The following is a 26305-nucleotide window of genomic DNA, read 5'->3' as shown; positions in this document are numbered from 1 at the left end:
AAAAAAATGCAAATACCTAAAAAAGTTCAGAGTACAGGTCAATAGAGACTAGAAGAACTCAATCCTTTAAATTTGATACTGAAGTCACTTTTGGTATTCAGGGTTCAACCAAAGAACAGACTGGCTTATTTTTTTTTTAAAGTTTATTTTATTTCATTATTTTTTGTGTGTACCGTCAAATCAGATCTGACTGGTACAGGAGGAGATTGTTCCTCCTTCTCCAGCAGAGCATCTGGTGGATTCGAACCATGTATCTCTGAGATTGCAGTTCCAGCTTCTTGCCACTAGGCCACCAGAGCTCGCCGAGACTGGCTTATTTAAAAAAAAAAATTATCTGAGTACTGTGCTCCCTTACAAAAACAGTAAAAAAAAATTTTAAAACAAAGCTGAGAAGACAAAGGGGCAGGGAAGCTAGATTAATAGCAACAAAATGGGAAAAAATGAGAATGACAAATTGTGAGAAAGGTAATCAATATCACAGAACGATTAGTCAGAAATAGGTAGATGGAAACCGACAAGCCTTTGTAAATTTTCACCCAGAAGTGATTAGCATACTTTAAAAAAAAAAAAAGAAACTGTAAGAAAAATGAAAACAAAGTACAGTATTCAATATTCACCAGGTAAAGACCTGGAAATTATGACATAGTTTTCTTTAAAAAAATAAAAAGACATGCCTTTTATTTGCCTACAAGGAAAAGTCTATTTTTCAAAGGAAACAGTTACTGTGTTGTAAAAATAGAAGAAAAAAAATACTCCTGAAATTCTTAAAGTAAATAATTAATTGACACTTGATCCTACTGGCAAACTGACGTTTACTGTCTGGGCTTAATCTTAAATGTGACAAAATATATGAACAAGAGTTTAGTGAAAGGTTAATGAGGAGAGAAACAGGTAAACTGCGGAAAGTCATTAAGACTATGATGAAAGTCTGACCTTCAGTGAGGGAAGCACCAAGATTACAGCAAATGATGGAACTGATACTTAAACATAGGTTAATTTGGTCTCAGATTAAGCTCTTAAGTGATTTGAAAATTTAAAACATTCTCAGAAGAAAGATTCATGTCACTATTGTTGAATTTTAATCTAAATATATTTTCCTTTTTTTTAAAACTAAGATTGACTAAGATTATTTTTGTTTATAGTCATATGAATTTTGTAGATCCACAGGCTATTGTTTTGTGGGTCTTTTTAGATTCCTCACTTTTTTCTTTCCTTTTTCTGTTTTTCTACTAGTTTATTTACAAAATTCAAATACAAATTTGAATAAATTCTTTCAATTTCCCTCACACCCATCCATCAAATTGTACAACCCAATGATTAATCCCTCCGTCTCCCTTTCTTAAATTTGATCTTATTATGGTGGTGGTTGTTAGGTGCCAGCTAGTTGCCTGTAAACATCAGATTGGAACCTTTGTGTCACCTTCATGATCTCAAGTCAACTGTCACAGTCACTGTGTCAATCCATCATATTAAAGGTCTCCCTTTTTGGAATTCAATAATCTTATACAACACTTCAAAGGAATCAATTCTTCTTTGGTCTTCACTGTTCAAATCTAATTTCTATATAAAGCAGCTGAAAATATCATGCTTCAAGCCAGACACAGTTTGTCTTTAATTAGACATCTTTGTTTTCTGGTACTTTAATGATGTATCTTCTGATTTCTTGACTGCTGCTGTCATGAGCACTGGAAGTAAGTAAAATGAAATGGTTGCCAATTTCAATCTTTTCTCTATCATAATGCTGCCTACTGGTCCATGTGTGAAAATTTTCTTGATACTGAGATGTAATCCATATTGAAGGCTATAGTCGTTGATCTTAAGTGTTTTTACTCTTCTTTACTTTCTGCAGCCAAGATCATGTCATCTTTTTAACATAGATGTTAATGAATCTTCCCCCAGTGAATATCATAATCTATATTACCTACTATATTAAAAAAATCACATACTCTAAGGTATTTAAACTGTCTGATACTCAATATGGTACAACTTCTTTATCATAAGAACTAACAACAACTACCCTCCCAACAATCAAATATAAAGAAATTGCAGCAAAATTTCATATAATGTAGAGATGTTAAGGCATTGCTTTTCTCTTCTAATTTTATGACTTGGTCAAAAAGTAGAATCCAAAATTCCATTAGAGTTCACTAGGAAAAGAAACTAACATTTCAGATCTTGCAAAACTGAAGTACTGTACACATACCTCTTTTTTGAAATTGAGAAAGTAGTTGGATTGGTCAACATGAAATAGTTCAAGGGCTGACCTCCTTAAATTGTATCGCCGTAAGTGAATCTCTCGCACCTGAGTGTGAGGCCACTTGAAATCAAAACCTATTCCTGAAAACAGTAGAAATGTTGTGAAGATAGAGCCATGTATATAAAGTTTCTTGTGCTATTCATAAATATGGTGGTATTCCTGAAAAGAATTAAACTTTTATGTTGCTAATTTCCATTTAATAAATTTATTGGAGTTTAATCTGTATTTCTTTTATAGCTCTTAAAAAAATAATTCTACACTTATTTTACAATTTTTCCAGAATAGTAAATAATTCTGAATATTATATGTTAGAAATATTTTTACATTTTCTCTTTATGCTGGTAAACTGCATGCACCAAATGACAGGACAAAATTAAGACTGTATTTCGTAACTGAAGTTAATAATAATTCCTCAGACCAAACATTTTAAAGTAAATTAACAATAAAAGTAAAAGCATTCCCTTCAACTTATTGTTGAATGATTAATTTAACCATTTACTGAGTTTTTAATCCTTCTACATGATGAATAAAATTCCAGTCTTGTCTTGCTTTTTCCTTTTCATGACTGATAAACTAGATACATAATTACTGAACAACAGAAATTATTGTCCTCACCATCTTCTTTTTCAATGCTCCCATCATAGAAGTAAATGTGGTGAGTAGTGATTTCTAATCTACCAGGAATTACATCTATTACTGTAATGAGTTCACAGTCTTCTGTCAGTAATAGTTTTTCTTTTTGATCTTGTTCTTCTTTCTCATCACTGTAAAGATAACAAAAAAGAATGAGACATATTTTTCTTACATGAAAATACCATATTCAAATAATGTCTATAAAATAATTACCTAAAAAAATTACCTAAGATTACTAACTACAAAACTCTACTGTTTTTAAATGCATTAATATTGTCCAAATATTTTTATTAAATAATTTCATTTCATTAAAAATGTTTTCAGAGGCCTGCTATTTCAGAAGTGGATGGCCAATCCTTCTTCCTAGTTGGACAACGACTAGGGAGGATAGAAGGAGAATTGACGCTTTTGAGCTGTGGTGCTGGAGAAGAGTATTGAGGGTACCATGGACTTCTAGGAAAACAAACAGATTCATCCTGAAGAGGGTTAAACCGGGGAGGCTCCTTGGAGGCTAGGGTTCTGAGGCTTCGTCTAACATACTTTAGAATGAGTCACAAGCTACTCAACGACACATAACAACAAACAGCAGCAACAACATTTTGATTCTGTCCAATCTATTAATACAAATACAGTAAAAAATTTTAGTAGCACTGGCAGATGACTAATCAAACATGAAGCAGTGCTGGTAATATCAATTTAATCTATTTTGGGAGACATTGTTTGATCCAAGCAAAACTTGATGAATAAAAGACTATTAATGGTATTTTGTAAATAATTACTAAAATGCTAATTATGATTTTTAAATTATAAGAGAAATTTCAAGAGTAATTAAAACTAGTGCAACTGCACCATCTTACAATCACTCTCTTTTAAGAGACTGCCTTAGAGTCAGAATAGATTCTTAGCTGACTATCCATTGGGTTTCTAAGGCTATGAACTGTTCAAAAGAAGGCCCTACATAGATTTGAGGAGGCCCTACATGGGCTGGAATTGCCAAAGAGAAGAGGCTTTTGTTTAGTGACATAATACTGTAAATATTACGCCAAAAAGAGTTCCCAGTCAGCATCACAGCACCTTAGCCTTTAAAACTGACATCGATGCTCTTTAACATTTTGGAGAGCTCCTTGACAGCAGATTTTTTTCAGTGCATACTGCATGTCTTCTGATTTCTTGATGGCTAATACCAAGGATGTTGATTATGGATCCAATTAAGATTGAATTTCTGACAACTTCAATCTTTTCTCCATGAATCATTATGTTGCCTAAGGGTCCAGTGATGACTGTTTTATTTATGTTGAGATGTAATCAATATTGATGGCTATAGTTCTTCTGTAGCAAGTGTTTCAAGTCCTCTTCACCTTCAACAAATAAGTCATGTTTCTGTTTAATGTGGGTTGTTATGAACCGACACCACATTCCTCATCATAAAGACCAGCTTCTTGAACGATTTGTCAGCTTACAGATTGAACAAGTATAGAGAAAGAATACAGTCGTAACACACACTTTTCTCGAGACCACTGGTGATGGCAATTTTGCTTTGAGCAGCATCCTTGTGTTCTTAGTCCATCTGAGGACTCACTAGCTTAGACTTGACAAGGTAAGGCAAAGATCTGTGAAACACAAAGATTCAACTTTTTAAAATCTAGGAGACTATCATCTCACCTTTACACCCCCAGAGGCAATGGCAGTTCAGGATGAGGCAATTCTGCTTTCTGTGTTTCTTTCTAACACACTCAAGGGATGGTTCTCATCATCTTGAAGAACAGAAAATGCAAATTCTTTGGTGTGTATCTTGCTTTATTTAGAATTCCAAGAGACATAGCTTTCTCTGATTTTGTACTTTTCTCTATTTCTAGCAATCTTAGTTTTCTGTTGTCGTAGCTGCTTAGATCCAAGAGTCATAGGCTTAACCTCTTTAACAAACGTTTCTATAATTATATCCTTGATGCAGATTCTAAAACATGTGTCTTTAGTTTGTGCAAGAGAATTCTCCCAAATTTTTAAGCTATATTTCGTTCTGCACAGCTAATTTTTAAGCTGACCTCTTTCTCTTGAATTCTGCCATAAGGAGCAAGGAGAAATCACACAGCCCCTTCAAGACCAGGCTTAGAAATCTAATCTAAATAACCAAATTACAAGTTCTAACTTTCATCAAACATCTGAATAGAATTCAATTTGCCAGTACATTAAAAAACATCATCTTTCTTCCAAAATACAACCAAATTTTTTTTAAAGTTTCACCAGCAGCATACTCAGTGTTTACATTTCTATAATATAGCTGGCCATGTATGTCTTCTCTAAGATGGTGAGAGATTTTGCTCTCTAGCTCTCCTGATTTATTTCTCACCAGAATTATCTTAATGCCTCTAATTCTGCCAACAACCACTCTGAGACATCCACAGGCATTGAGTTGCTTCCTATTCATAAGCTCCTCTATTGGGATTTCCCAGGCTATGAATATTAATGGAAGAAAAGGTACCTACCTTTCTCCCTTGAGCCTCTGGTGGATTAATACCACTACAGACACATGGCCATTTGGTCAGTTCACATGCCACAGACTATGGCATGGGAGCTCTAAGGAGGCACCAGAAAACTCCAGCCTCTCTTGAAAAGCTTCCACATTTTAGTTATCTGTTAGAGCAGCACCCTGTTCTTTTGCTAACAAACTCTGCTATATGTACTGCCATAAAAGAAATGCTACATATTAATACCTTTAATACAGAGAAATTAAACTTGTCATAGTTTCAAAGACTGTTGTTGTTATGTGCCATCGAGTCATTTGCGACTCATAGTGACCCTATGTACAACACCCCTAAACTCTGCTCTATCCTGTGCCAATCACACTGCCTCCGACATTCCCAACCCAATTATCCCAATCACTGAATCAATCCACCTCACAGAGGGCCTTCCCGTCCTGTGCCTGCCCTCCACCCTCCCAAGCATGATATCCCTCTCCAAGGACCGGTCCCTCCTTACAACATGTCCAAAGTATGTTAGATGAAGCCTCAGGATCCTTGCCTCCAAGAAGCCACTCGGTTTAACCCTCTCCAGACCGTTGTTAAGTGCCGTCAAATCGCAGGCAACTCATAGCGACCCTATGAAGGAGAGTCCTCAACGCTTGGGTGTCTCTCATCCTCTCTCCAAGTTCATAGGTTTTCCAGAGGCAAGCTATTATGGAAGTGGATGCCACTCCTCCTTCCAAGCTAGATGACTAAATTTAGAGTGCTGGCTCTAAGTGTAGGTCTGTATCTTTTCAGCTTCTAAATTTTGGTTCCTTGGAGATCTCCAATCTCTGCTTGCTTAATCTGTTTTATATTTTGTAAGACCCCAAATACAACCTGCCCTGCATCAGCAGCATAACAAAATCTATTATCAAATGGGATTATAACTACAGGCATAGAGTTAATACTGAAAATGATAATGTTTTCAAGGAACACAATTCAATCTATTGCAAGGTCCACATTCAATCTTTTGCATGTGGATGAGTAACTGTCACAGGACCATTCTGAAGGATACTTTTGTTGGCATACATAATTCTTAAGTGATAGTATTTTCGCTCAGCAGTTGATTCTGCCATCCCACAATCTTTTGGACTTGTTACAGTTTCTGATGAATTTTAAATCAAATGCATTTTAATTGTATTTTCTATCAAATGAAATTACATGGATTTAGTATGTAGGCAAATAATAATACAAAAGATAGATTGAGAACCATGGATGAAGTTGTTTCTTCTGTTCTGTCAAGAAGACTATGAACAACAAAATAAAACTTTTTCCTATCCTGTAACAGTCTCAGACTCTCCACCATGCTCAAGCCCACCATTTCAAGTCCACCTCATTAAAAGTCTTCCTCTCTTTTGATAAGCTTCTCCTTTTCCAAGAATGAGGTCTTCTACCCAAAGACTGGCATTTCTTGACAATATGACAAGTGTATGAGAGGAAAAGTCTCTACATCTTTACTCTCAAGGAGTACTCTGGGTGCTGTCTCCAACACAGATTTATTTGTTCTTTTAATAATCTACACTATATTCAATATTCTTGACAAACACCATGATTCAAAGGCATCAATTATTTTTTTGGTCTTCCTTATTTGTTGTCCAAGTATCACAGGCTTATGACACAAACGACAATATCATGTGTGGTGCACAGATGCACTTGTGTCTTGGTTGTGCATCCAAGCAAAATGAGATCCTTGACAAGTTCAATCTTTTTCCATCTATCATAACATTACCTACTTGTCTAGATGTAAGCATTGTTTTCTTGATGCTTAAGTGCAATCAATACTGAAGGCTATAGTCTTAGAATTTCATTTAGTGTCCAAATTGTCTATGGATTCTTCAAGGAAGGTAGAATCCTCCACATACATTAAGTTATTGATGAGTCTCCCACCAATTCAGATGCCATATTCTTCATATATCTCAGCTTATTAGATTATTTGTTCCACACACAGATGAAATAGTACAGAGAAAGGATCCAATCCTGACAATTTTCTTGCTTTAAAACCATCCCCTTGTTCTGTCTGAACTGCTTTGCATTCTATGTACAGGCTCCACATGAGCACTATATATGTTCTAAAATTCCCATTTTTCTCAATTTTAGCCATTATTTATGATCCATACAGTCAAAAGCCTTTACATAGTTAAGAAAACACAAATAAATCTCTTTCTGGTATTTTATTTCAGTCAGGATCCATCCTTGGTCTCCTCTCAATCTAGATTGAATTTGTCAGTTCCCTGCTGATGTACAGCTTCTTCTATTTTGAATAACCTTCAGAAGATTTTACTTGAGTGTGATAACAATGTTATCATTCTGTAATGTTTGCATTCTATTGGATAATTTTTTTAAACACAAACATCTATTTTATATTTACTTAGGATCAATTTCAAAACTATAAAATTTTAAAAAGATACATGCCTATTTATAATATTTATTTCTTCTTGGGAAGCACTGGTAATTTTCGGCTTTCTAGAAATTGTTTAATTTCATTTACATTATTAAACTTATTAGCATAAGGTTATCACTGGTGATTATAATAGCTTTCATATTTTCAGTGATATTTCCATTTAATTCATGGCTAATCACAGTAGGGACTTATTTTATCAATTTGTTTTGCTGATATTTTTTCATTGTTGTCCACTTTTACTGGCAAATACAGCACAGAGGACATTGTCTGTGAATTGGGATGTCATCAAAGAGGAGGTGGTGGAGGCTCATTTCCTTTATTACTCTTTTAAATTTAGGTATTCTAAAGCAACATCCAAAGGCATAATATCTTTACAGCCCATAGCACCAAAATCTGCCATCTCCCCCCGTTCATCCTTGTCTGACGACGAGCTCTCTTCACGCACTAAGGTCGATAGAAACAGCTCTTGCACAAACAGGCTGCGGTCTGCCTGCTCGCTTTCCATGCACTGGCGCTCTGTCTTAGACATCTTAGGATGATTCAACCTTGTTAAAAGAAACTGGAAATTCTGATGGTCTGCTGTTTTCTGTGCTGGCCGTGTTGGCTGTGGTGGTGGACTGTGTGACTGTAGTGGTGACACTGCTCGTGTTATTGCACAGGGCTGTGTTGCATGCCGTCTCCAGTTGTTGCCATGCTGCCTGTGCATGTTATCGTTCCAGCTGCAGCTGCATTTGCAGTTGTGACTGAGAAGCAGAAGGGCCAGAAGAGTTTAGCTGTCCTCCTGCAAAGCATCTCACTCCTGATAACTGAGATAAAAGCTCAGCTATAGGATCCATGGCCTCCCTATTGCTTGGAGAATATGAACTCTAAGAAGAAAAAGAAAGAACTGCTCGTAAAGTACATGTTTGATCTACCCGCACAAGGGTTTCCTAATCCCCGGCCACGGTGAAACACTACGTACATGCTGAACACCACTCGATTCATTCTAAACCTCTAGGGGCTCTGTGTTCAAGTGTAAGATGAGCTGCAAAGTCATCTGTGACATGATTAGGATCACCTCCAGGTAATGCTATACAAATTGGGCAAATCACTTCTGCTGATGTTTCTGCATGTTCAGAAGTCACAGGTTCTTGAAGTGATGTCTCCGTATAGCCCATTTTTCCACAATAAGGACAAGTAAAAGACTGTGGCTGCTCTACAGAGAAAGCTTCCCCACCATCGTATAAGTCAAAATCTACCCTGGTTAATACACACTGCATTGGGTGGTCGGTTGTATGCCTTGTTATTGTTGCACCACTTTCATAACAAGATGCACAAAAAGACCATAACCATAGCAAATTAAACACTTGTATTTATGTCCTCGAAAATTTCCTTTTAAACATGCATCACAGCTGACACCTTCATGTCGGGACATCCTAGTTGATATGGTGGTGGCTCGGCCCCTCCCGGGCTCTGGCTGCAGTATCCCACGTGGGGTCCTGGTGCTGCCCTTGGCAGCTGGTCGACTCCCACTCAACTCCCGGGCTCGGCCACGGGGGCGGGGTGGGCAGGGGAAGGCACCCGCAGAGGCAGGGAGGCGGCCTGTTTTACTGATTTTAACATTAATGTTTATCCTGCCCATTTAGCTTGGTGTTGTCATGTATTTCTGCTTTTGTCTAATTTCCTTCCATTTACTAAAGGGTTATAGGCTCCTTATAGCATTTTTAACATTAAACATCAGACTGTGGAAATTCTTAATATTAGCATTTCAAGCAAATATTTTCATTTTACAACCCACTGTATAAAACCAAATAGTTTTAAATTCTTTCAAAAAGTTACACATACATATTTCCTCTGGTTGTTATGTCATCTTCTAGAAGGTCTAATTTATCTTCCTCCATATCGTTAACTTTTACTTGTTTTACAACTTCCAAAAGCAAGGATTCACTGGACGGTTGTGAGTGCTGGACACCTGTAATAATACAAAAACTTTATTGAATGCTAAGTAAGGGAAAATGAAGGAGTTCTGGTGGTATAGTATGTGTTATACTATTAACTGAAAGGTCAGTAGAAAGTCAGTCTCCTGGGTGGGTTACCATGAGTCTTGACTATCAACCCAACAGCAGTGGGGTTTTGGTAAGAGAAAATTTATATAAATTTAAAACTAAATTCATTGCATTTGAGTAGATTTCAATTCATTTTAATGTTAGAGGACAAAAGACAATCATCCTATAGCTTTCAATGCTGCAGATCTTTATGAAAGCTGATTGCCACAACTTTCAGCAGCCACCTGCTTAACAACTGTGTCACCATGGGCCCCCACACATAAACACACAATCTCTCTTCCTGTGATGAGTGAAAGTTTATAAACTATTTTTTTTCAGTTAATCATTTTGTTTTATAACATTAAGATTTAAAATGTAATCACTTATTCTACTTCCTTATAATAACTGTAATTTCCATTAAGTCTTCTACTTTATCCCTTCCTGCCTTCAAGGCTTTATCCTAGGGTAAATGTTGCTCTTTTGACCCTACAGGTTGGGTATTCTAAGGAGTGAGTGTCTCCCTGTTATTATTGGTCACCTTACAAACCGGTCCAATGTCTGTCTGAAAGTTGAGTTGCTTCTTGTTGTGTGTCATCAATTGGAATCAATGTATAGCTGAACTTACAAAGGATTTTCAAAGATAGTAAACTGCACAGAGGAGATTATTTATCCTTCTTGCGTAGAGCAGCTGTTAAATTTGAACCATGTGCCTTTGGGATTGCAGTGCATTTTCTTAGCACTAAGTTTGAAGGATGACCAAAAGCCACAGCCTCAGAGGCCCATAAATGTCTACTGAACCAGTAAGCCTAGCCATTTTTGTTTTTGAGTTTTGTTTCCACTCTCTCTTCCGCTCTAGGATCTTCTACTGAGATCCCTTTTAGAGTGGTCAGTCTGGTTCTTCTGGCCTTAGGATCATGAAAGTTGAGGTATATGTGGTCAATTTATCTGTTAGACTGTTTTAATACATTTTTGCTTGTCTTCACTCTTATTTTTTCCAGATAAAGAGACCAACTGTTGAACTGTAATGTACTTTATAAGCTAAATATGAAACAAGATGCTGTCATAAGGAATGAATAAGGCCGTTAAGGAGTAAACCCAGTTTCAAATTATCTGCCACCTGACTCTCAATCTAAACTGTCAATCTTCAAAGTGGGGAATATATCACTAGACTTAATGACTTTTATAAATATGGAAAGTAACAGGTGAGGGAGTATTTTGGCACACTTTAAGTATAAAACAAATGGTAGTTACCATCATGCATTCATTTCTCATATAGGTGAATATAAGGAGAATAGTAACATAAATGTTCATAATTGATGAGAATGTGTGTGTTGTGTCCTGAGTCAGAACCAACCCACAGCTGACCCTCCAGCAGGTTTTCAGAGGCAGTAATTGCATGGGAGGAGATTGTCATCTTTCTCCCATGGAAAAACTGGCAGAATCTTAAATAGGACTGATAATTAATTTATAGTAGGACTTTAAAATACTTACATATTAAATATGAATAAAGACATTATAGTATTTCATTAAGTAACAAACACTACAAAAAGACTAAAATGTGTAAGTTTAAATATGCTGCATTCTATCTTCTCCTTTGTTCCTCAAATGGTACTCTGTTCAGACAAAAGAAATGAATCAATCTAAGGTACACCTATCATATTCTGTAGAAATTTGATAAGACCTTTCTCTACAATGGTTAGTGCTGTGCTGACTCACACTTTCCTTAGAACAAGCTATTATTTCTATTATGTTTTTCGTCTTATTTAATGTAAAAATAAATTTATCATTAAACTTTTAATTACATAAAACATATGAGAATAAAAACTGTAAGAAAAAAGTCTAGAAAAAACAGATACAACAAATTGGTTGTATGTGAAAGATTGACATGAACGCATTAAGATTTTAAGCTGATGCATGCAGAGTGGCACTGGTGGGCTGGCTTGAATCATACAACTAATGTCAGGTCTTCCTCGGTCCTCCTAGGCCGTGAGGTCTTTACATATTCCTGCGTTAAAACTCTCTAAGTAAACGGCAAGCGAGTTTGGGGATGCAGGGGTCTGGGTTCGAGTTGGTGGTTTGCGGCCATTTGGGGCCTCTGTGGTGGGAGAGCCTACAGGTTGGATAGGGTTCCCGAAGGGAGTGGGTGAGGGGCTACACGCCCCAGTATTGGGAGGCGAAATGGCCTCGTCACTGTTCTAGAGTGACCACACTGGGATGCACTGCAGGGCCACGTCCAGAACTAGGGTTCTCAGGCTCAGGCTGAAATGGCGTTTTGTCTGGCGTCCCCAGGACCAGGCTATTCCCATAATACAGAAAAAGGAAATATGCAGTTGGTCTGTTGCTACTGTTGGTATGTGGAGTCAGATTGCCTGCGACTCATAACGACCCTACAGGGAACAGTGCTGAACCCTGCTCTATCCTGTGCCAACCTTATGGTCTCTAACACCTCCAACCCCATTACTCCAGTCACTGAGACAAACCATCTCATTGAGGGTCCTCCTCTCCTGTGCTGTCCCTCCACCCTCCCAAACATGACGTCCTTCTCCAAGGACTGATTCCGCTTTGCAACATGGCGCTTCAGAATCCTTGCCTTCAAGGAGCAGCCTGGGAATACAGACGAGATAAAGCCTTTTGGCCCAAGTTGGTAGGGCACAGAAATATAAATGAGGCAGATACAGTTTTTAAGGACCACTTTGCTTTTAAGATGTTAAGGAAACTATTGTTAGCCTATAGCCTCTTGCCCAGAGCACCCAATGTACCAATCAAAATGTATGTAAAATTAGCCAGTGGGAAGGAAACCTCAACCTGTACCTTTGTAAAATTATATAAGGAGGACATTTTGCTCTTAGTGAGCTGACCATTGAGAGGCTGTGGCCTGTCAGAGCTCTGCTGACTAATAAAGCCTTCCTTGAGTCTCTCACACACACACACACACACACATGATTTTAAGCTGAAAATCTGATGAATAAATGAATGATGAATGATGAATGAAATGAGGAAAGGAGGCATAGTAACTGGAGAAACTACTGTGGCACAAAGCCAAAGGAATAAAGGGAAGATGAAATAATTAAAAGATGCTTCAGAAATAGTATCAGCAGAGTATTGTGCCTGAAGAGTTCAATAAATAGGGTACTAAGAGAGAATCACAGATAATCCTAAGATTTCTAATCAGCACCACTAACTGTTGTTGCTAAGTCAAATATGACCCACAGTGACCCTATAACAAAAGATCTGAGCCTTGTCCTATTCTGTGCCATTCTCCTACTTCCTGACACACTAGAGTCCACTGAGGCAGTCACTGTGTCAATCAACCTCGTGCAAGGTCTTCCTCTCCTTTGCTGATCCTCTTCCTTTCTGAGCATTATGTCCCTCTCTATGGAGTAGCCCCTCCTAGTAACATGCCTGAAGTATATGAGGTGAAGCTTTATTATCTTTGCCTCCAAGGATCACTCTAGCTGCATTCTACGGGGTATTCAGTATTCTCCAACACCACAGCTCAAAGGCATCAATTTTTCTTCTGTCATCCTATTCACTGTCCAGCTTCCAGATGCAAGTGAACAGAAAACCCATGGCCTGAACCAGAAATGCCTTAGACGTCAAAGTGACATCACTGTTCTTCAATAATTTGGAGAAGTCCCAGACTGCAGACTTTCCCAGTTCAGTATGCCTCCTGATTTCCTGACTGCAGGTACCATGGGTGTTAATTATAGACTCAAGTAAGATGAAGTTATTGACATTTTCAATCTTTTCTCTACCTATTGTGATGTTGTCTATTAGTGCAATGATAGGAATTTAGGTTCCCTTGACATTAAGATGCAGTCCATACTGAAGGCTGTATTCTTTGATCTTTTGCAATAAGTGCTTCAAGTCCTCTTCACTTTCAACAAGCAAGGTTGTGTCATCTGCATAACACAGGTTACTGATGAGTCTAACTCTGATCCTGATAACACATTCTTCTTCATAAAGTCCAGCTTCTTGAATAATTTGCTCTACGTACAAACTGAATAGGGATGGAGAGAGAAGACAACCTTTATGCTCTCCTTTCTTAATTTTAAGCCATGGAATGTTCCTTTGCTCTGTTCACACAATAGCCTCTTGGTCTAGGTGTAGGTTAACATAAGAACAACTAAGTGCTCTATAATTCCCATTCTTCTCAATGGTAGCCATAACTTGTTATGATTGATATAGACAAATGCCTTTGCATGGTCAATAAAACAGACATTCTTCTGGTATTCTTACTTTCAGCCAGGAGCCATCTGATATCAGCAAGGATATCCCTGTTGTTAGGCCTCTTCTGAATCCAGCTTCTAGCAGTTCCCTATCTGTGTATTATTCTAGCCATTTTTAATGATCTTCAGCAGTGTTTACTTGCATGTGCTACTAATGATACTGTTTGATCATTTCCACATTCTGTTGAGACATCTTTCTTGAGAATAAGAATAAATATGTACCTCTTCCAATGCATTGGCCAGAGAGCTCTCATTCAAATTTCCTACAGATTAGTGAGTACATCTAGGGTTGCATCTGTTAAAAGAAATAAGTCAATTGGTATCTCTTTTTGCCAATGCCTCAGTGCAGTTTCAACTTCCTCTTTCACTTCCATTGGCTCCTGCTTATGTGGTATTTCCTGACATTTTTCAATGTCAGTGACTTTTTTTGGTACAGTGATTCTACAGTCTCTCCATTTCTTTTGATGCTTCCTCAAGCATTCAACATATCGCACAGAGTATCCTTCAATACTGCGACTCAAACCTTAAATTTGGTTTTCAGTTTGACTTTTCTCAAAAATACAGAGAATGTTTTTCCCTTTTCATTCCCCAATTCCAGCTCTCTGCACATTCCATTATAGTACTTTGTTGTCTTATCAAGCTTCCCTTTGAAATTTTCTGTTGGTTCAGCACTTTTACTAGGGCATGTTTTCCCTCTGTTTTGGGAAAACCACTAAAAGAGCCACTGTTAACCACCATAACAAGTTACCAAAGAAGCAGAATCTAGAGTAAAAAGTATGGGGAAAAGATAATTAATTCAGTTTCATATATGTTATAGTAACATTTCTGTGGGAGAGTCAAGTATATCCTAATATGCAGTTTCAAATCTCAGACTAGAAGAAGACAGAAACACAAATTGGAAAGATCGTTATGTATAAGGTGGTGAATTCATGGAAGAACCAGGGCTTATATACAAAGGTTAAAAATAAGAGGAGTGGGTGGGCAGGGAGAAAAGTGCAACAATGAATGAATGAAAATTCAAAATCTCTGTAAATGTTCAGTAAAATTAATAAAATAAAATATAATAAAAATAAGAGGAGTAGGTATGGATCTGGAAAAATCATCATTCAAAAGGTATAAAAGAAAAGGTTCCAGACTCACAGTTACTAGATGAAGTTATTTACCCAAAAGATGTCTTCTGGGTGATAAGGACAAGAAGGGAGTAAAGAAAGTATGTTAATCACAGGGTATGTACAGGAAAGAGAAGGCAAGTCTCTGTCCCTAAGTAAGAAAGAGTCAATGCAATTTTTTTTTAATCATATGTACAGTCAGTATTTTCATGAAGGAAAATCACTTATTCGGATTTATATTCTAATATAAGAACCTAAATGGTAAGCAATATTTGTCTTTTGATAAATTTATAGTATGAACTATATGTGTCAGTGTACTAAGACAATTTTAAAAAGTAAGATTTAAACACTGATAGTTATTTTATCTATACCCTATTCACTGAACACAAAATGCCACAGCAAGTGTATTATAGAACTTTGGGAAAAGAAGTGGCATAGTCTCTGTGAAGATGAGCTTCTAACCTAAAAGCAGCAGGTTTGAATCCACCAGTAGCTTCACAGGACAAAGATGGGCACCCTCCTCTAGAGCTATTTACAGCCTCCAAAACTGCACTGGCACGTAAGCTATGAGTTGGCTCTAACTCAAAGGCAATGAGAGACATTTAATATACATGTCTGCCAATAACTCTTGATAATTAGAATTCTGGGGTATTCCACAAATTCAAAAAAGATGTCCATTCATAAAGAGAAGAAATGATTAAAAAGAAAAGACTTCTTCAAGAGTTATCAAAATGTTAAAAAAAAACTTTCAAAATCTGTTTTGAAATATAAGTCATATAAATTTCTAGGAAATATAATTGGCTCATTTATAATAGTAAAGATCTTGAGTTACATAAGAACAGATTATGAAAGAGAAAAGAGCTAAAAGACTGTTAAGGATTTTATCTTGTGTTAACATTAGTCTAAGTCTTAGTTAGCAAAAGGGTAAGAGAGGATTTTATTTCACAGTCTGATAATAGATGTAAGATAATACAGTATTTCATGATGAAGCACAGTATAAATTTATCATTATTCTTTGAAAAATTACAATCAATGAAATATGAAGTAATTTTATACTTAAATGTTACAACATAGAACCTATGCAACATTTAAGCATCAGTTGTAAATATAGTTCTCTCATATACAAATAACAAAGTAATAACTAACCCATCAACACCCTCAGTATACTAAAAAAATAATCCAAAGAGTCATTAAACTTACCTAGATTATCTCTCAAGGCACTAGCTTCCTCATGGGGTTTGAAATTATAATTTGGCACCAATTTAAGTCTCATACGGGAATAATTTTCCACATTAGATAGTTTCCAGTGAATTGGACTCTCCTTCCTATTGAGGATTCATAAGTAAACAGACAAAGTCATATAGAGTGCGGTTACAGACACTGATTTGTTGAAAAAATGTAAAAAATTACTGGGTACTTTTGTTTAGCATCATATTATAAAAAAGTATCACCTCCATGATCTCATTTGAAAGAAACAATCCCAAGAAAAAATAAAATTAATACAGATAGCTGCAGTTTGTAGATGAGAAATTGGAACCTAAGAAAGGTTAAATTATTTGTTCAATAATACCATGTGCTTTAATAGATAGCAAAAACAAGATCTGAACTTGATTTGAGATTCTAGATTGACACATTTTCATTCCTATAGTGATAAGAAAAAGCTCTTAATTAGTTATAATAATGAGTTTATATTTTGAATGTTTACAAATAATAATCTTCTAAATCAACAGTATACAACAATAATAACAAACATAAATTAACATAACTTGAATAAATCAAAGAGCTAAAGCTATAAAACAGGAATGAATCTCCATGAAAAAAAAATACTTTTTTGTCCTCTCAACAATACTATCATGAAAAGTGAAAACAATCTTAAATATATTTGCAAATCATATATATGGAAAGGGTCTACTATTCAGAACATATATAGAACTCTGAAAACTCAACCAAAAAGAAAAAGGACTTAGTTTAAAAATAGACAAAAGAACTGAATACATTTGTTAAAAAAGTTAAACACTAATGAGATTTCTAGTTAAATGAAGATTGATCATATGTCCCAGTTTTTCCAGCCCTAGAAATGTACTCAAGAGGGTTAAAAACAGAAATTTAAACAAACACGTGTACATAAATGTGCATGCAGCATCATTCCATTCTTATAATTAAAAGATTAAAACAAATCAAATGTTCATTAACTTATGTATGGATACAAACAAATGAAGTATTACTTAGCCATAAAAAAATTGATACATATTACAGCATGAATGAACACCAAGACCATTATGCTAAATATAAGTAAGACATAAGAGGTAAAATAATACAGAATTCATTTTATATAAAATACTCAGTACAGGCAAATCCATAGAGAGAGAAAGCAGATGGTAGTTGTCAAGTGCTGCTGGGGAAGTAGATGAGCTTGTGGGATGACTACTGAATGGATTCAATGTTTCTTTTTAAAGTCATAAAAAACGTTCTGGAGCGATACAAAGGTGATGATGGAATAATCATTTACCTTAAAGAGAATGTACTAAATGTCTCTAAACAGTATGCTTTAAAATGGTAAATTTCATGTTTATGTATCATAATTTTAAGGAAAATAAAAATAAAGACAATTCTGCAAAATATTAATGATCTTCACTACTTTCAAGCTGGTTTTGACTTATTGTGACCTACTGGGCTTCTGATGCTGCAAATCCTAATGGTAGGAGACTGATAATCTTTCTCCCGTTTTGCTGCTGGTGAAGACAAACTGCTAAAAAACAAACCAACCAACCAGCTTAAATCCACATTCTTTTATTAGCTCACGGTCCTGTAGGGCAAAAGACCAGTTCTAGCAAGACTCGACTGTGTCTTTAGCTTAAAGTATAACAAGGCCAAAATCAAGGCGTTGGCAAGAATCTGGGGATGAACCCACTTCCAAGTTAATTCAAGCCACTGGCAATTCAGTTACTTGCCACTGTAGGCCTGAAGTTCCTTCTTCCTCTTTTCTATTTTCTTCTTCTTCTGTGCCTTCTTCTACTCTTCCTCCTTCTCCTCCACCTTCTTCTTTGTTCTCCTAATTGTGCTGGGGCAGTTTCTGGAAGAGTTGCCACCTGGTATGGAAATAGGTCTGGTACTCATCTTGATATTGCAGCCAGGGCCTCTAGGACAGAGAAGAACTGCCCCGTACTATTTCCAGGGCTGTAAATCTCCAAAGCTGCCATCTTTCTCTTGAGGTGCAACCAGTAGATTCAAACCGAAGACAATAACCACAACACTAGGGATGCTCTCCCAACTCAAGGTGGTGGTTTTTCAAGGTCCAGAGAAGTTGCTGTATCCCACTTTATATAGCACAGGAGGAGGTCAGGGACCACATGAAAGTGTCTCTAGTCTGCATCCTCAGAGAGGTGAAGTAAAAGCAACCCATAAGTGATCTTGGGACCAGCTGAATCAACTGCCACTTACTGACAGAGTTAGGTTTCAGAAACCAATTCACTACAGGAAAATCATATTATATACAAATAAATGGATGATGGCTACATCTTTATGTGACTAACAAATTACATTATTAATTCACTGCCAAATCACTGCTATGAGTATCACGGTTCAGCTATAACCATCATAGCTGGATTACATCTCACATCTTGGCATTTATTTCAGTCTGAGATAGTCTCTAGTAAGAAGTATGTGGAATATTACTACCCCTGGCTCAAAGAGCCATCAAGGAAGGTAAGGAAAAAAAGTGGTTGAAAACTTAAAGTTATTTGTAAATAAACTAGTATAATAATTAAAAATGATAGGCCTTCAAAAAAAAAAGAAACAACAAACCAAAAACTTAAAGGGTTTTTTGTTTGTTTGTTTTAAATTTTATTATTTTTTGAGTATGTGCCATCAAATCAGATGTGACTGGTACAGGAGGAGATTGCCCCTCCTTCTCCAGCAGAGCATCTGGTGGATTTGAACTGGGTATCTCTGGGATTGCAGTGCAGCTTCTTGCCACTAGGCCACCAGCTCCCTTCAAAAACTTAAAGTTTAATTATTTATTAGCTAGAGAAAAAAAAGAAATGTAAATAAGTGCCTTATAGAAAAAAATATATATTAAAACACCTCTAAACATCACAACCTGTAATTTACATACTAAAAAATGACAGTAACTAAAATGGTATTAATTTCTTCTTTTCTAATTTAAAAGAAAGAAAAATTAGCAAGACAGAAGGTCAGCTAAAAAAGTTCTAGAGCAGAACTCTAAATAAAAAAGGTAATTAATAAAAGCTATGCTCCTACCTTTCAGCCCAAGGTCCTCTCTCACTAGTAAGGTAGAGCTGTATTGCCTTCCAGCATCTCAGGGTAGCTAACTGTTGACTGCTAACTTGTTTAAGCATATTATTATATCTCATGCTTTCTTGGCGTGCTTTTCGATTAAAAGGTCCCACAAAAGAATCCTGGGAGGAGAAAAAAACCCAAAATAAAATAAATAACAGGGCTGAATTATTCACATAAAGATTTAATGTCATCTTTTTGAAAAACTGATTCAATAACCTGTTGTCACAGAAGAAATAACTGGTACTTAATAGGTTTTCTTTGTTGCATAAAAAATTTTTTGAAAAATTTTCCTTGAAATTAAAGGATTATAGTTTTCAAAACTACAAATCATTGAAACAACATGGCACCATTCTAGATATCATAAAGGCATATTTTATTGTACTTAACAGAAACTGTTTTATATAATTTAAAAGTCTTTTTAGAACTCTGCACTGAGCAAGCCTTAACAGCTCCATTTTTAAAAAAAATTATTATTAAATTTTCTTAGTTTTAGTGAACATTTACAGAGATTTTGGGTTTTCATTCATTCATTGTTGCACTGTTTTCTCTATGCTACCCTCCTCTCCAGTTCGTTCTTCTTCCCGCCCCAAATGTCTGTTTTAATTGTCCAATTGCCACAGTCCTTGTCAAAGCCAGTTCTGATTAATCTCCTTTGTCAGTGTGCCCTTTGCCATTCCCTATCACTCGTCCCTGAGAGAGACTTCACCCTGATTCATAAGGAAAAGGGGATGGCGTATTCTCTTAGCTACTTCCTGCTGAAAAGGGACGCTGTGGGTTTCAGGGTGAAGATCTTCTCTCACTACTCTAAAGGGCCCCTTTGGCAGTAGGAAACACATAGACTATTATGGAGATTGATTTTGGAATTTAGATTCAATGTTATCAATTGTGCTTAACAGCTCCATTTTCCAAACAATGTGTGCTTATTTTGTGCATCAATCTTATGTTCTGGTAGGTGTCACATTTTTTATAATGATCTACATACTTGAAAGACTGCAGTATAATGTGAACATAGCTTCTATATACAATGGGAAACCAAAAAGTCTGTGTGATTTGATTTTATGTTATATTTTATTATGATCTGAAACCCAATATACAATATATTTTAGGTGTGCTTTTATGTGTGTGTGTGTATTTAGTTTTTTTAAACTTAGAAAAATCTTTAACCGGTAATAAGCATGTTAAGAATCATAAATAGTGAAGGTAGTTTTTAAGTACATGAGTTTTATTATTTATTAATTCCCACTATCCTAGGTGGGAAGCTCTGGTTGCCGAGTAGTGAGGAATCACACTACCAAACCAAAGGACATGCACTTCTAATCTTCCAGCTTCTCCACGGGAGAAAGATAGACAACTCCTCCCTTGTGATTAACTACTTCTGAAAACCTGCTGGAGGGTCAGCTCTGGGTTGTTCTGATTCACTAGTACATAACAACAGAACACAACCATCCTTGGTATAATAATAATAATAATAGTAATAGGTATTTAAGTCTGTGGATCATAATAAGTTATGACTAACACTGAGAATAATGTGAATACTAGAATACTTACTTAATTGTGCTCACGTGGAGTCTCTGTCTAGGATCAAGGAACTGTTGTCCCAACAGAGTAAAGGTTTAAAAACAAGGAAAGTGTGCAGCAGGGTTATATCTTTTCATTTACCTATTTGATATAGTAGTGGTGTTGTTGTTATGTGCCATTGAGTTGCCTGTGACTCATAGTGACCCTATGTACAACAGCCCTTAACTATGCCCTATCCTGTGCCAATCTTACCATCTCTGACACACCTGTCCCCATTATCCCAGTCACTGAATCAATCCATCTTATCAAGGGTCTTTCTCTCCTTCGCGCTCCCTCCACCCTCCCAAGCATGAAGTCCCTCTGCAAGGATTGGTTCCTTCCTTGCAACATGCCCAAAGTATGTCAGATGAAGCTTCAGAATCCAAATCTATTGGCATAGACTTGTAAGTACATCCAGGGCAATATTTGTTTGCTGAATGCCTCAAATGTCCATCAATTCCTGGATCCTTATTTTCAGCCAATGCTTCAGGGCAGCTTAGATGTCTTTCTTCAGAACCACTTGATTATATACTGTTGTTTGTTGTTATGTGCCTTTGCGTCGTTTGTGACTAATAGCAAGCCTATTTACAAGAGCTCTAAACCCTACTTCCTAAAATTATCTGACTAATTCTTTTTTCTATGGTGATTCTAAGTTGTGTTGTTATGACTCATAGCAACTCTATGTACAACAGCTGTGAGTAGAAGGGAACTGTCTTAATATCTACAAGAATCCTAGACTACATATTTAAAAGGACAAAACTAAACACTTCTTCCCTCTGGTCAGGCAAACATGTCCCTTCTCATTGCCCTGAGTCAATAATGTAAGTCTTATTAGTAAATGCACTAAGCTTCAGAGAGAAGTTCATGTTGGAAAGGAAACTACCCCATTCGCAAACAGTATGTACAGCTACAATGAAAATCCCAAAGAACCTACAAAGAAATTCAAACATGTGCAATTAACACGAATAAGTAAGTAGGTGTTATATTTACCTGAAATTTCAGTTTGCTTTCTCCGCCTTCACGGTCTCGCTTATGCATATTTATCATTAAGGCTTCATAACAATCTTTCCAATAAAGTGCAATGTTCTCACGACCATCATAAAATGTATGGATTTCATACTGATTCATATAAGGTACAATCTTAATAAAAACATATACAAAATTTAGCAGATATTTCTAATAAAACCACAGTCAAGTAGAAAAATTATTGCTCAAAAGAAAAAACTTACATATTTTTCTATGTAAACTTGCCATTCACTTGAATTGCAATATTCTTGAAAATCTTCAAAAAATGAGGAGCTGCCACTGGTAAGAGGTAAAGAAGGTAGGTGCAAGTTCATAAAGAGAAGTTCATAAATTTTGGAAACCAGGGTACGAACAAGGGGAATTAGGAATGAGTAAATTTCAGTTTGTTCCTTGATTGATTGACTTAGAACACTTTCTAGCTTCCCTAAAATATAACATGCCTCATTCTGATTTTCAATCATTTTGGTCTGAAGGAGTGTATTTAGCTTTGCTGATGCCGCTGCACAAACCTGAAAGCAAAAATAATGTAGGTAAGAAAAAGTGGCCTAAACAAAAGAAAGAGCAGATATTTAGCAACATGAAAATTTATAGCTACTCTTAAAAGTTTTGTTCTAAAATTATAAAAGTAATGTATTATCTAATTTGGTATTTAAGAAAGGTTGGGAAGGGATATTTATTCCAGTATCTATCTCATTCTTCCTTTTACAATTTTAAGAGAAAAGGAATAATCCCACCTCTAGCTCCAACGACTCTCTCTAAAAAAAAAAAGAAACCTAACAGAATACACAATCTTTTGTCAGTACCTAATATTCAGGTAATTCATCTCTAATCAAGCCACTCATGTCACTGCTATTGCCACAGAAATTACTTCAGAGGTGACCCTATTTGATCCAAACTAAGAAATTTTATGTACCTATAAGCACTATGAAGGGTCTCAGATTTTAATTAACTTCCAAGACAGCATGGTAACCTGTCACATTATTCATGAATGCTGACAGAAAGAAATATTCTCTGGGTCAAAGATAAGGCTCTTCCGTAATTAAAAGATCAGAACTTGCACTAGCTCCCTAAAACCCAATACCCAAAAGGAGAGGAAAACGGCACTAGATGATGTCTAAATGCATAATTATTGCACCATATGAGAGGAAACTTGAATATACAAAATCTACATTTTTAATACCTGATCTCTGTCTATGGCAAGACACAATCTTTACTATAATGAACAGAAAACAAACCTGTCCTTTGCCCTGCTGAAAGATGTTTTCTCTCCTAAAGCTGATCACTACAGAATCTTAAAGAAACAAACTATAACAGGTAAGAAGTGTTTCTGTTTGCAAAAACGGAGAACAATATACTTTGGAAAGATACACTTATCCTTGAATATAAATATGGAAGCAAGCAGCTTCAAATGCTATTTGTGGCCATTTTGCAACCATGAAGGAAGTCAGATCAAGAAAGACAGGATGATCAATCAATGACAGTGTTACGAAAGCAGCAAATAAAAGAACCAGAATTTAAATGAAACATCTTAAACTTGCTATAACAAGTAGAAAAATAAATATGTGAACAAATGAATCTCCTTGTAAGTCATTTTGAGTTGGTGTTTCTGTTACATAGAGCCAAAAAAATTCTCAAAAATAATAAAAAAAAATACCACAAATTCATAGAAGACCAAGTGTTTGATAAAAACCTAGCGCCACTCTTGGCTCCCAAGAAAATACATATTCAGGACACAAAATTTGGTGAAGAAATATTCAATATCACTATTAAAGTTTGACCTTAAAATACAATGTTAGAAGTATTAGGTCATGAAGGGGACTCCTATGTCTAAGCTGAAAAAATATCTAGATTTTATAACCAAAGCAGGACAACTGATCTACCATGTATCCTTTTTCTTTTGGATCTTATTTATTTAAAAATTTAAAAAAGCAAGAGAAAAACTCATAACTAATTCCAAAATGTGTCTGTGCTACAAGTTCAGTATAATGCTAGTCTGATGTTTACCCACAGATCCCTAAAGGCCAAGCCATCAAGAACAGACCTGCAATATTTTCACATTAATAAACCAGGGAGTAGTAGAGGAAACAATGTTTAAAACAGCTCAAAATTTTAAGTCCTCTTCTGGAAGGTGAAGCTACTTTGCTTTTCTCAGGCTTGATTCAAACTTCTCAATTCAGCAAATGAATATTACTATGAATGTGAATAATGCAAAAAAAAGTTTTCAAAAAATATTCGCTCTAAACTATACAGACATGAACATTCTACACTGGTTGCACAGCATGCAGCTACACTAAATATAGATGATAAATAATACTTTCTTATATACCTTCACCCACTATCTTGTTAGAGGGAGGCCTAGTCATAAGAAGCTGTGTGGCAATCCCAAAGGCTCAGTTTTAATCTGCCAGCAGCACCAGAGGACAAAGATGGGCAACCTCTTCTTGGGTGATTAACTGCCTCTGAAAAGTGCTGCAGAGTGAGCTATGGGATAGTTCCGACTTGATGGTATGCGACAACTGACATTAAAGATCATAGTAAAAAATCCATTATTCAACTATTTTCACAAATGAACATCATACATCTGGAAGTAATGAATGATGAAAGTGAAGATAATACTGGCTGTGATGGCTAAGGTTATATGTCAACTTGACCTTGCCTCTCATTCACAGTGGTTTAACAGTGAGGAAATAATGTGACTTGGAAGTTACATAATGTGGTCTTCCATTTTATGACCACATGTGGTTATCCACTATTTTCACCCAATGCCGATTTTAATATAATCACCTGGGTTTTGGAACCTAACTATGTTGGTAAGTGTATAAACTATGCATAAGTCTTTTGGGATTTTTTTAATTGCTTTTCACTCATTCACATACATTTTGTTTTGTAATCTTTATTACAATTGATCAACGTCTTTTATCACATCTCATCACATCCTCACTGTACGTACTTATTTCTTTACCCCATACCCCATCTACTAAATTCTACTGCCCCAATATTTTTCCCTCATCTCCCTTTCTCCTTCTCCCCTTCGCTCCCTCCAATGTGAAGTTATACATGTCCTGTTCCTAACTGCAATTACCACACTGTTTTGTTTGCCCATTTTTTCCAGGTTAATACTCTCTTCCCCTAATCCTTTATAGTGTTCACTGTCTTAATTAATGAAATAATTAAAAGACTAAAAAGGCATTATCATCTATTTATCACACAAAAAAATACATACACTGAGTGAAAGTACAGAAAATAATGTAAAATAACTGACAAACCTGTAAATTACCCTTTTCAATGAATCCTAGAAGCAACTGGATCTGAATTTGAGAGAGTTTTACCCATTCAGGGCTTTCAGCATACCAAACTGACAGACAGTCGAAGAGTAGCATTAAATCCTCTAAAAGCTTTGACAAAGAAAAAAATGAAGAAATTAAAATTTCAAATTACAAACCTACTGGTGAATTTTCCACCAACTAAGATGAATCATAATTACTTAAAAAGTAGCTCAAACTTTAGCTGGTAAATTTCAAAGGAATTATATTAGCAACAATTGTCATTGTTGTTGATTGCCATCAAGTCAAGCATGACTCACAGTGACTCTATTAACAAAAGATCTGCTGTCTTTCCATAACTATCGTCATTTCTCCAAGTTCAGAGTTTCCAGAGGCATGTGGTTTAGAAAGTGGATGCCACTCCTGATTCCAAACATGTTTTACAAATGGGCGCTCCACCAAACACTGTCCACATTGGTAAACCGTTCTGGTATTTGATACCCCAATGGTACAAGCTTCAGCATCACTGCAACCCAGGTTACTTCATATTGCACACTGACAAAGATTGATGTACAAAGCAAAAGAGTGCTCCTCCAGATATAACAGCACTAGTTTCATTTAGCATGGTTAAGTGTTGTCAAGTCAAATACAACTGACAGTAAGTTTTGCACAAAGGCCTGAACTCTGTTCTATAACCAACATAATTTCTGTGCAGAATTCTGTTCTATAACTAACATAATTTCTGTACATTTATAGCGTTTAGAGAGTCTGTAGAGTTTCCAGAGGAATCTAGTTTAGGAAGTGGATGTCACTCCCGCTTCCCGCCTAAATCAATTTGGAAGCCCAGCTAAACACTGTACACAATGGGTAACCATTATGGTATTTGACAAGACTATGGAACAGTGACCCTTGCTGCGAAGGGTCAAGGACTGCAGCCTTCAGTATGGACTAAGGCTCAATGTCAAGAAGACAAAGATTCTCGCCACTGGACCAATTGGCAGCATCA

General features: G+C 36.1%; 1 protein-coding gene and 1 pseudogene across 1 annotated transcript in view; both read right to left on the bottom strand.

Annotated features, from left to right (window-relative positions):
- The window catches only part of NBEAL1 (neurobeachin-like 1), a 201231-nt gene that overhangs the window by 55332 nt on the left and 119594 nt on the right, over positions 1–26305 (bottom strand). Inside the window, exons 29-36 of the mRNA XM_006889152.1 lie at positions 25303–25431; positions 22240–22545; positions 22001–22150; positions 19415–19572; positions 16355–16479; positions 9617–9743; positions 2873–3021; positions 2204–2337 (exon numbers count right to left, since the gene is read on the bottom strand). Coding sequence (XP_006889214.1) covers positions 2204–2337; positions 2873–3021; positions 9617–9743; positions 16355–16479; positions 19415–19572; positions 22001–22150; positions 22240–22545; positions 25303–25431 — 1278 coding nt within the window. The remainder of the gene's footprint in view (positions 1–2203; positions 2338–2872; positions 3022–9616; positions 9744–16354; positions 16480–19414; positions 19573–22000; positions 22151–22239; positions 22546–25302; positions 25432–26305) is intronic.
- On the bottom strand, positions 8078–9206 carry LOC102861874 (annotated as a pseudogene).

Source organism: Elephantulus edwardii, unplaced genomic scaffold, assembly GCF_000299155.1.
Source record: "Elephantulus edwardii isolate Elephantulus edwardi_28Jun2011 unplaced genomic scaffold, EleEdw1.0 scaffold00075, whole genome shotgun sequence".
NCBI classification, from domain to species: Eukaryota; Metazoa; Chordata; class Mammalia; order Macroscelidea; family Macroscelididae; genus Elephantulus; species Elephantulus edwardii.
Note: the sequence above shows the minus strand (reverse complement) of the source record. Positions and strands in the feature narration are given on the sequence as shown.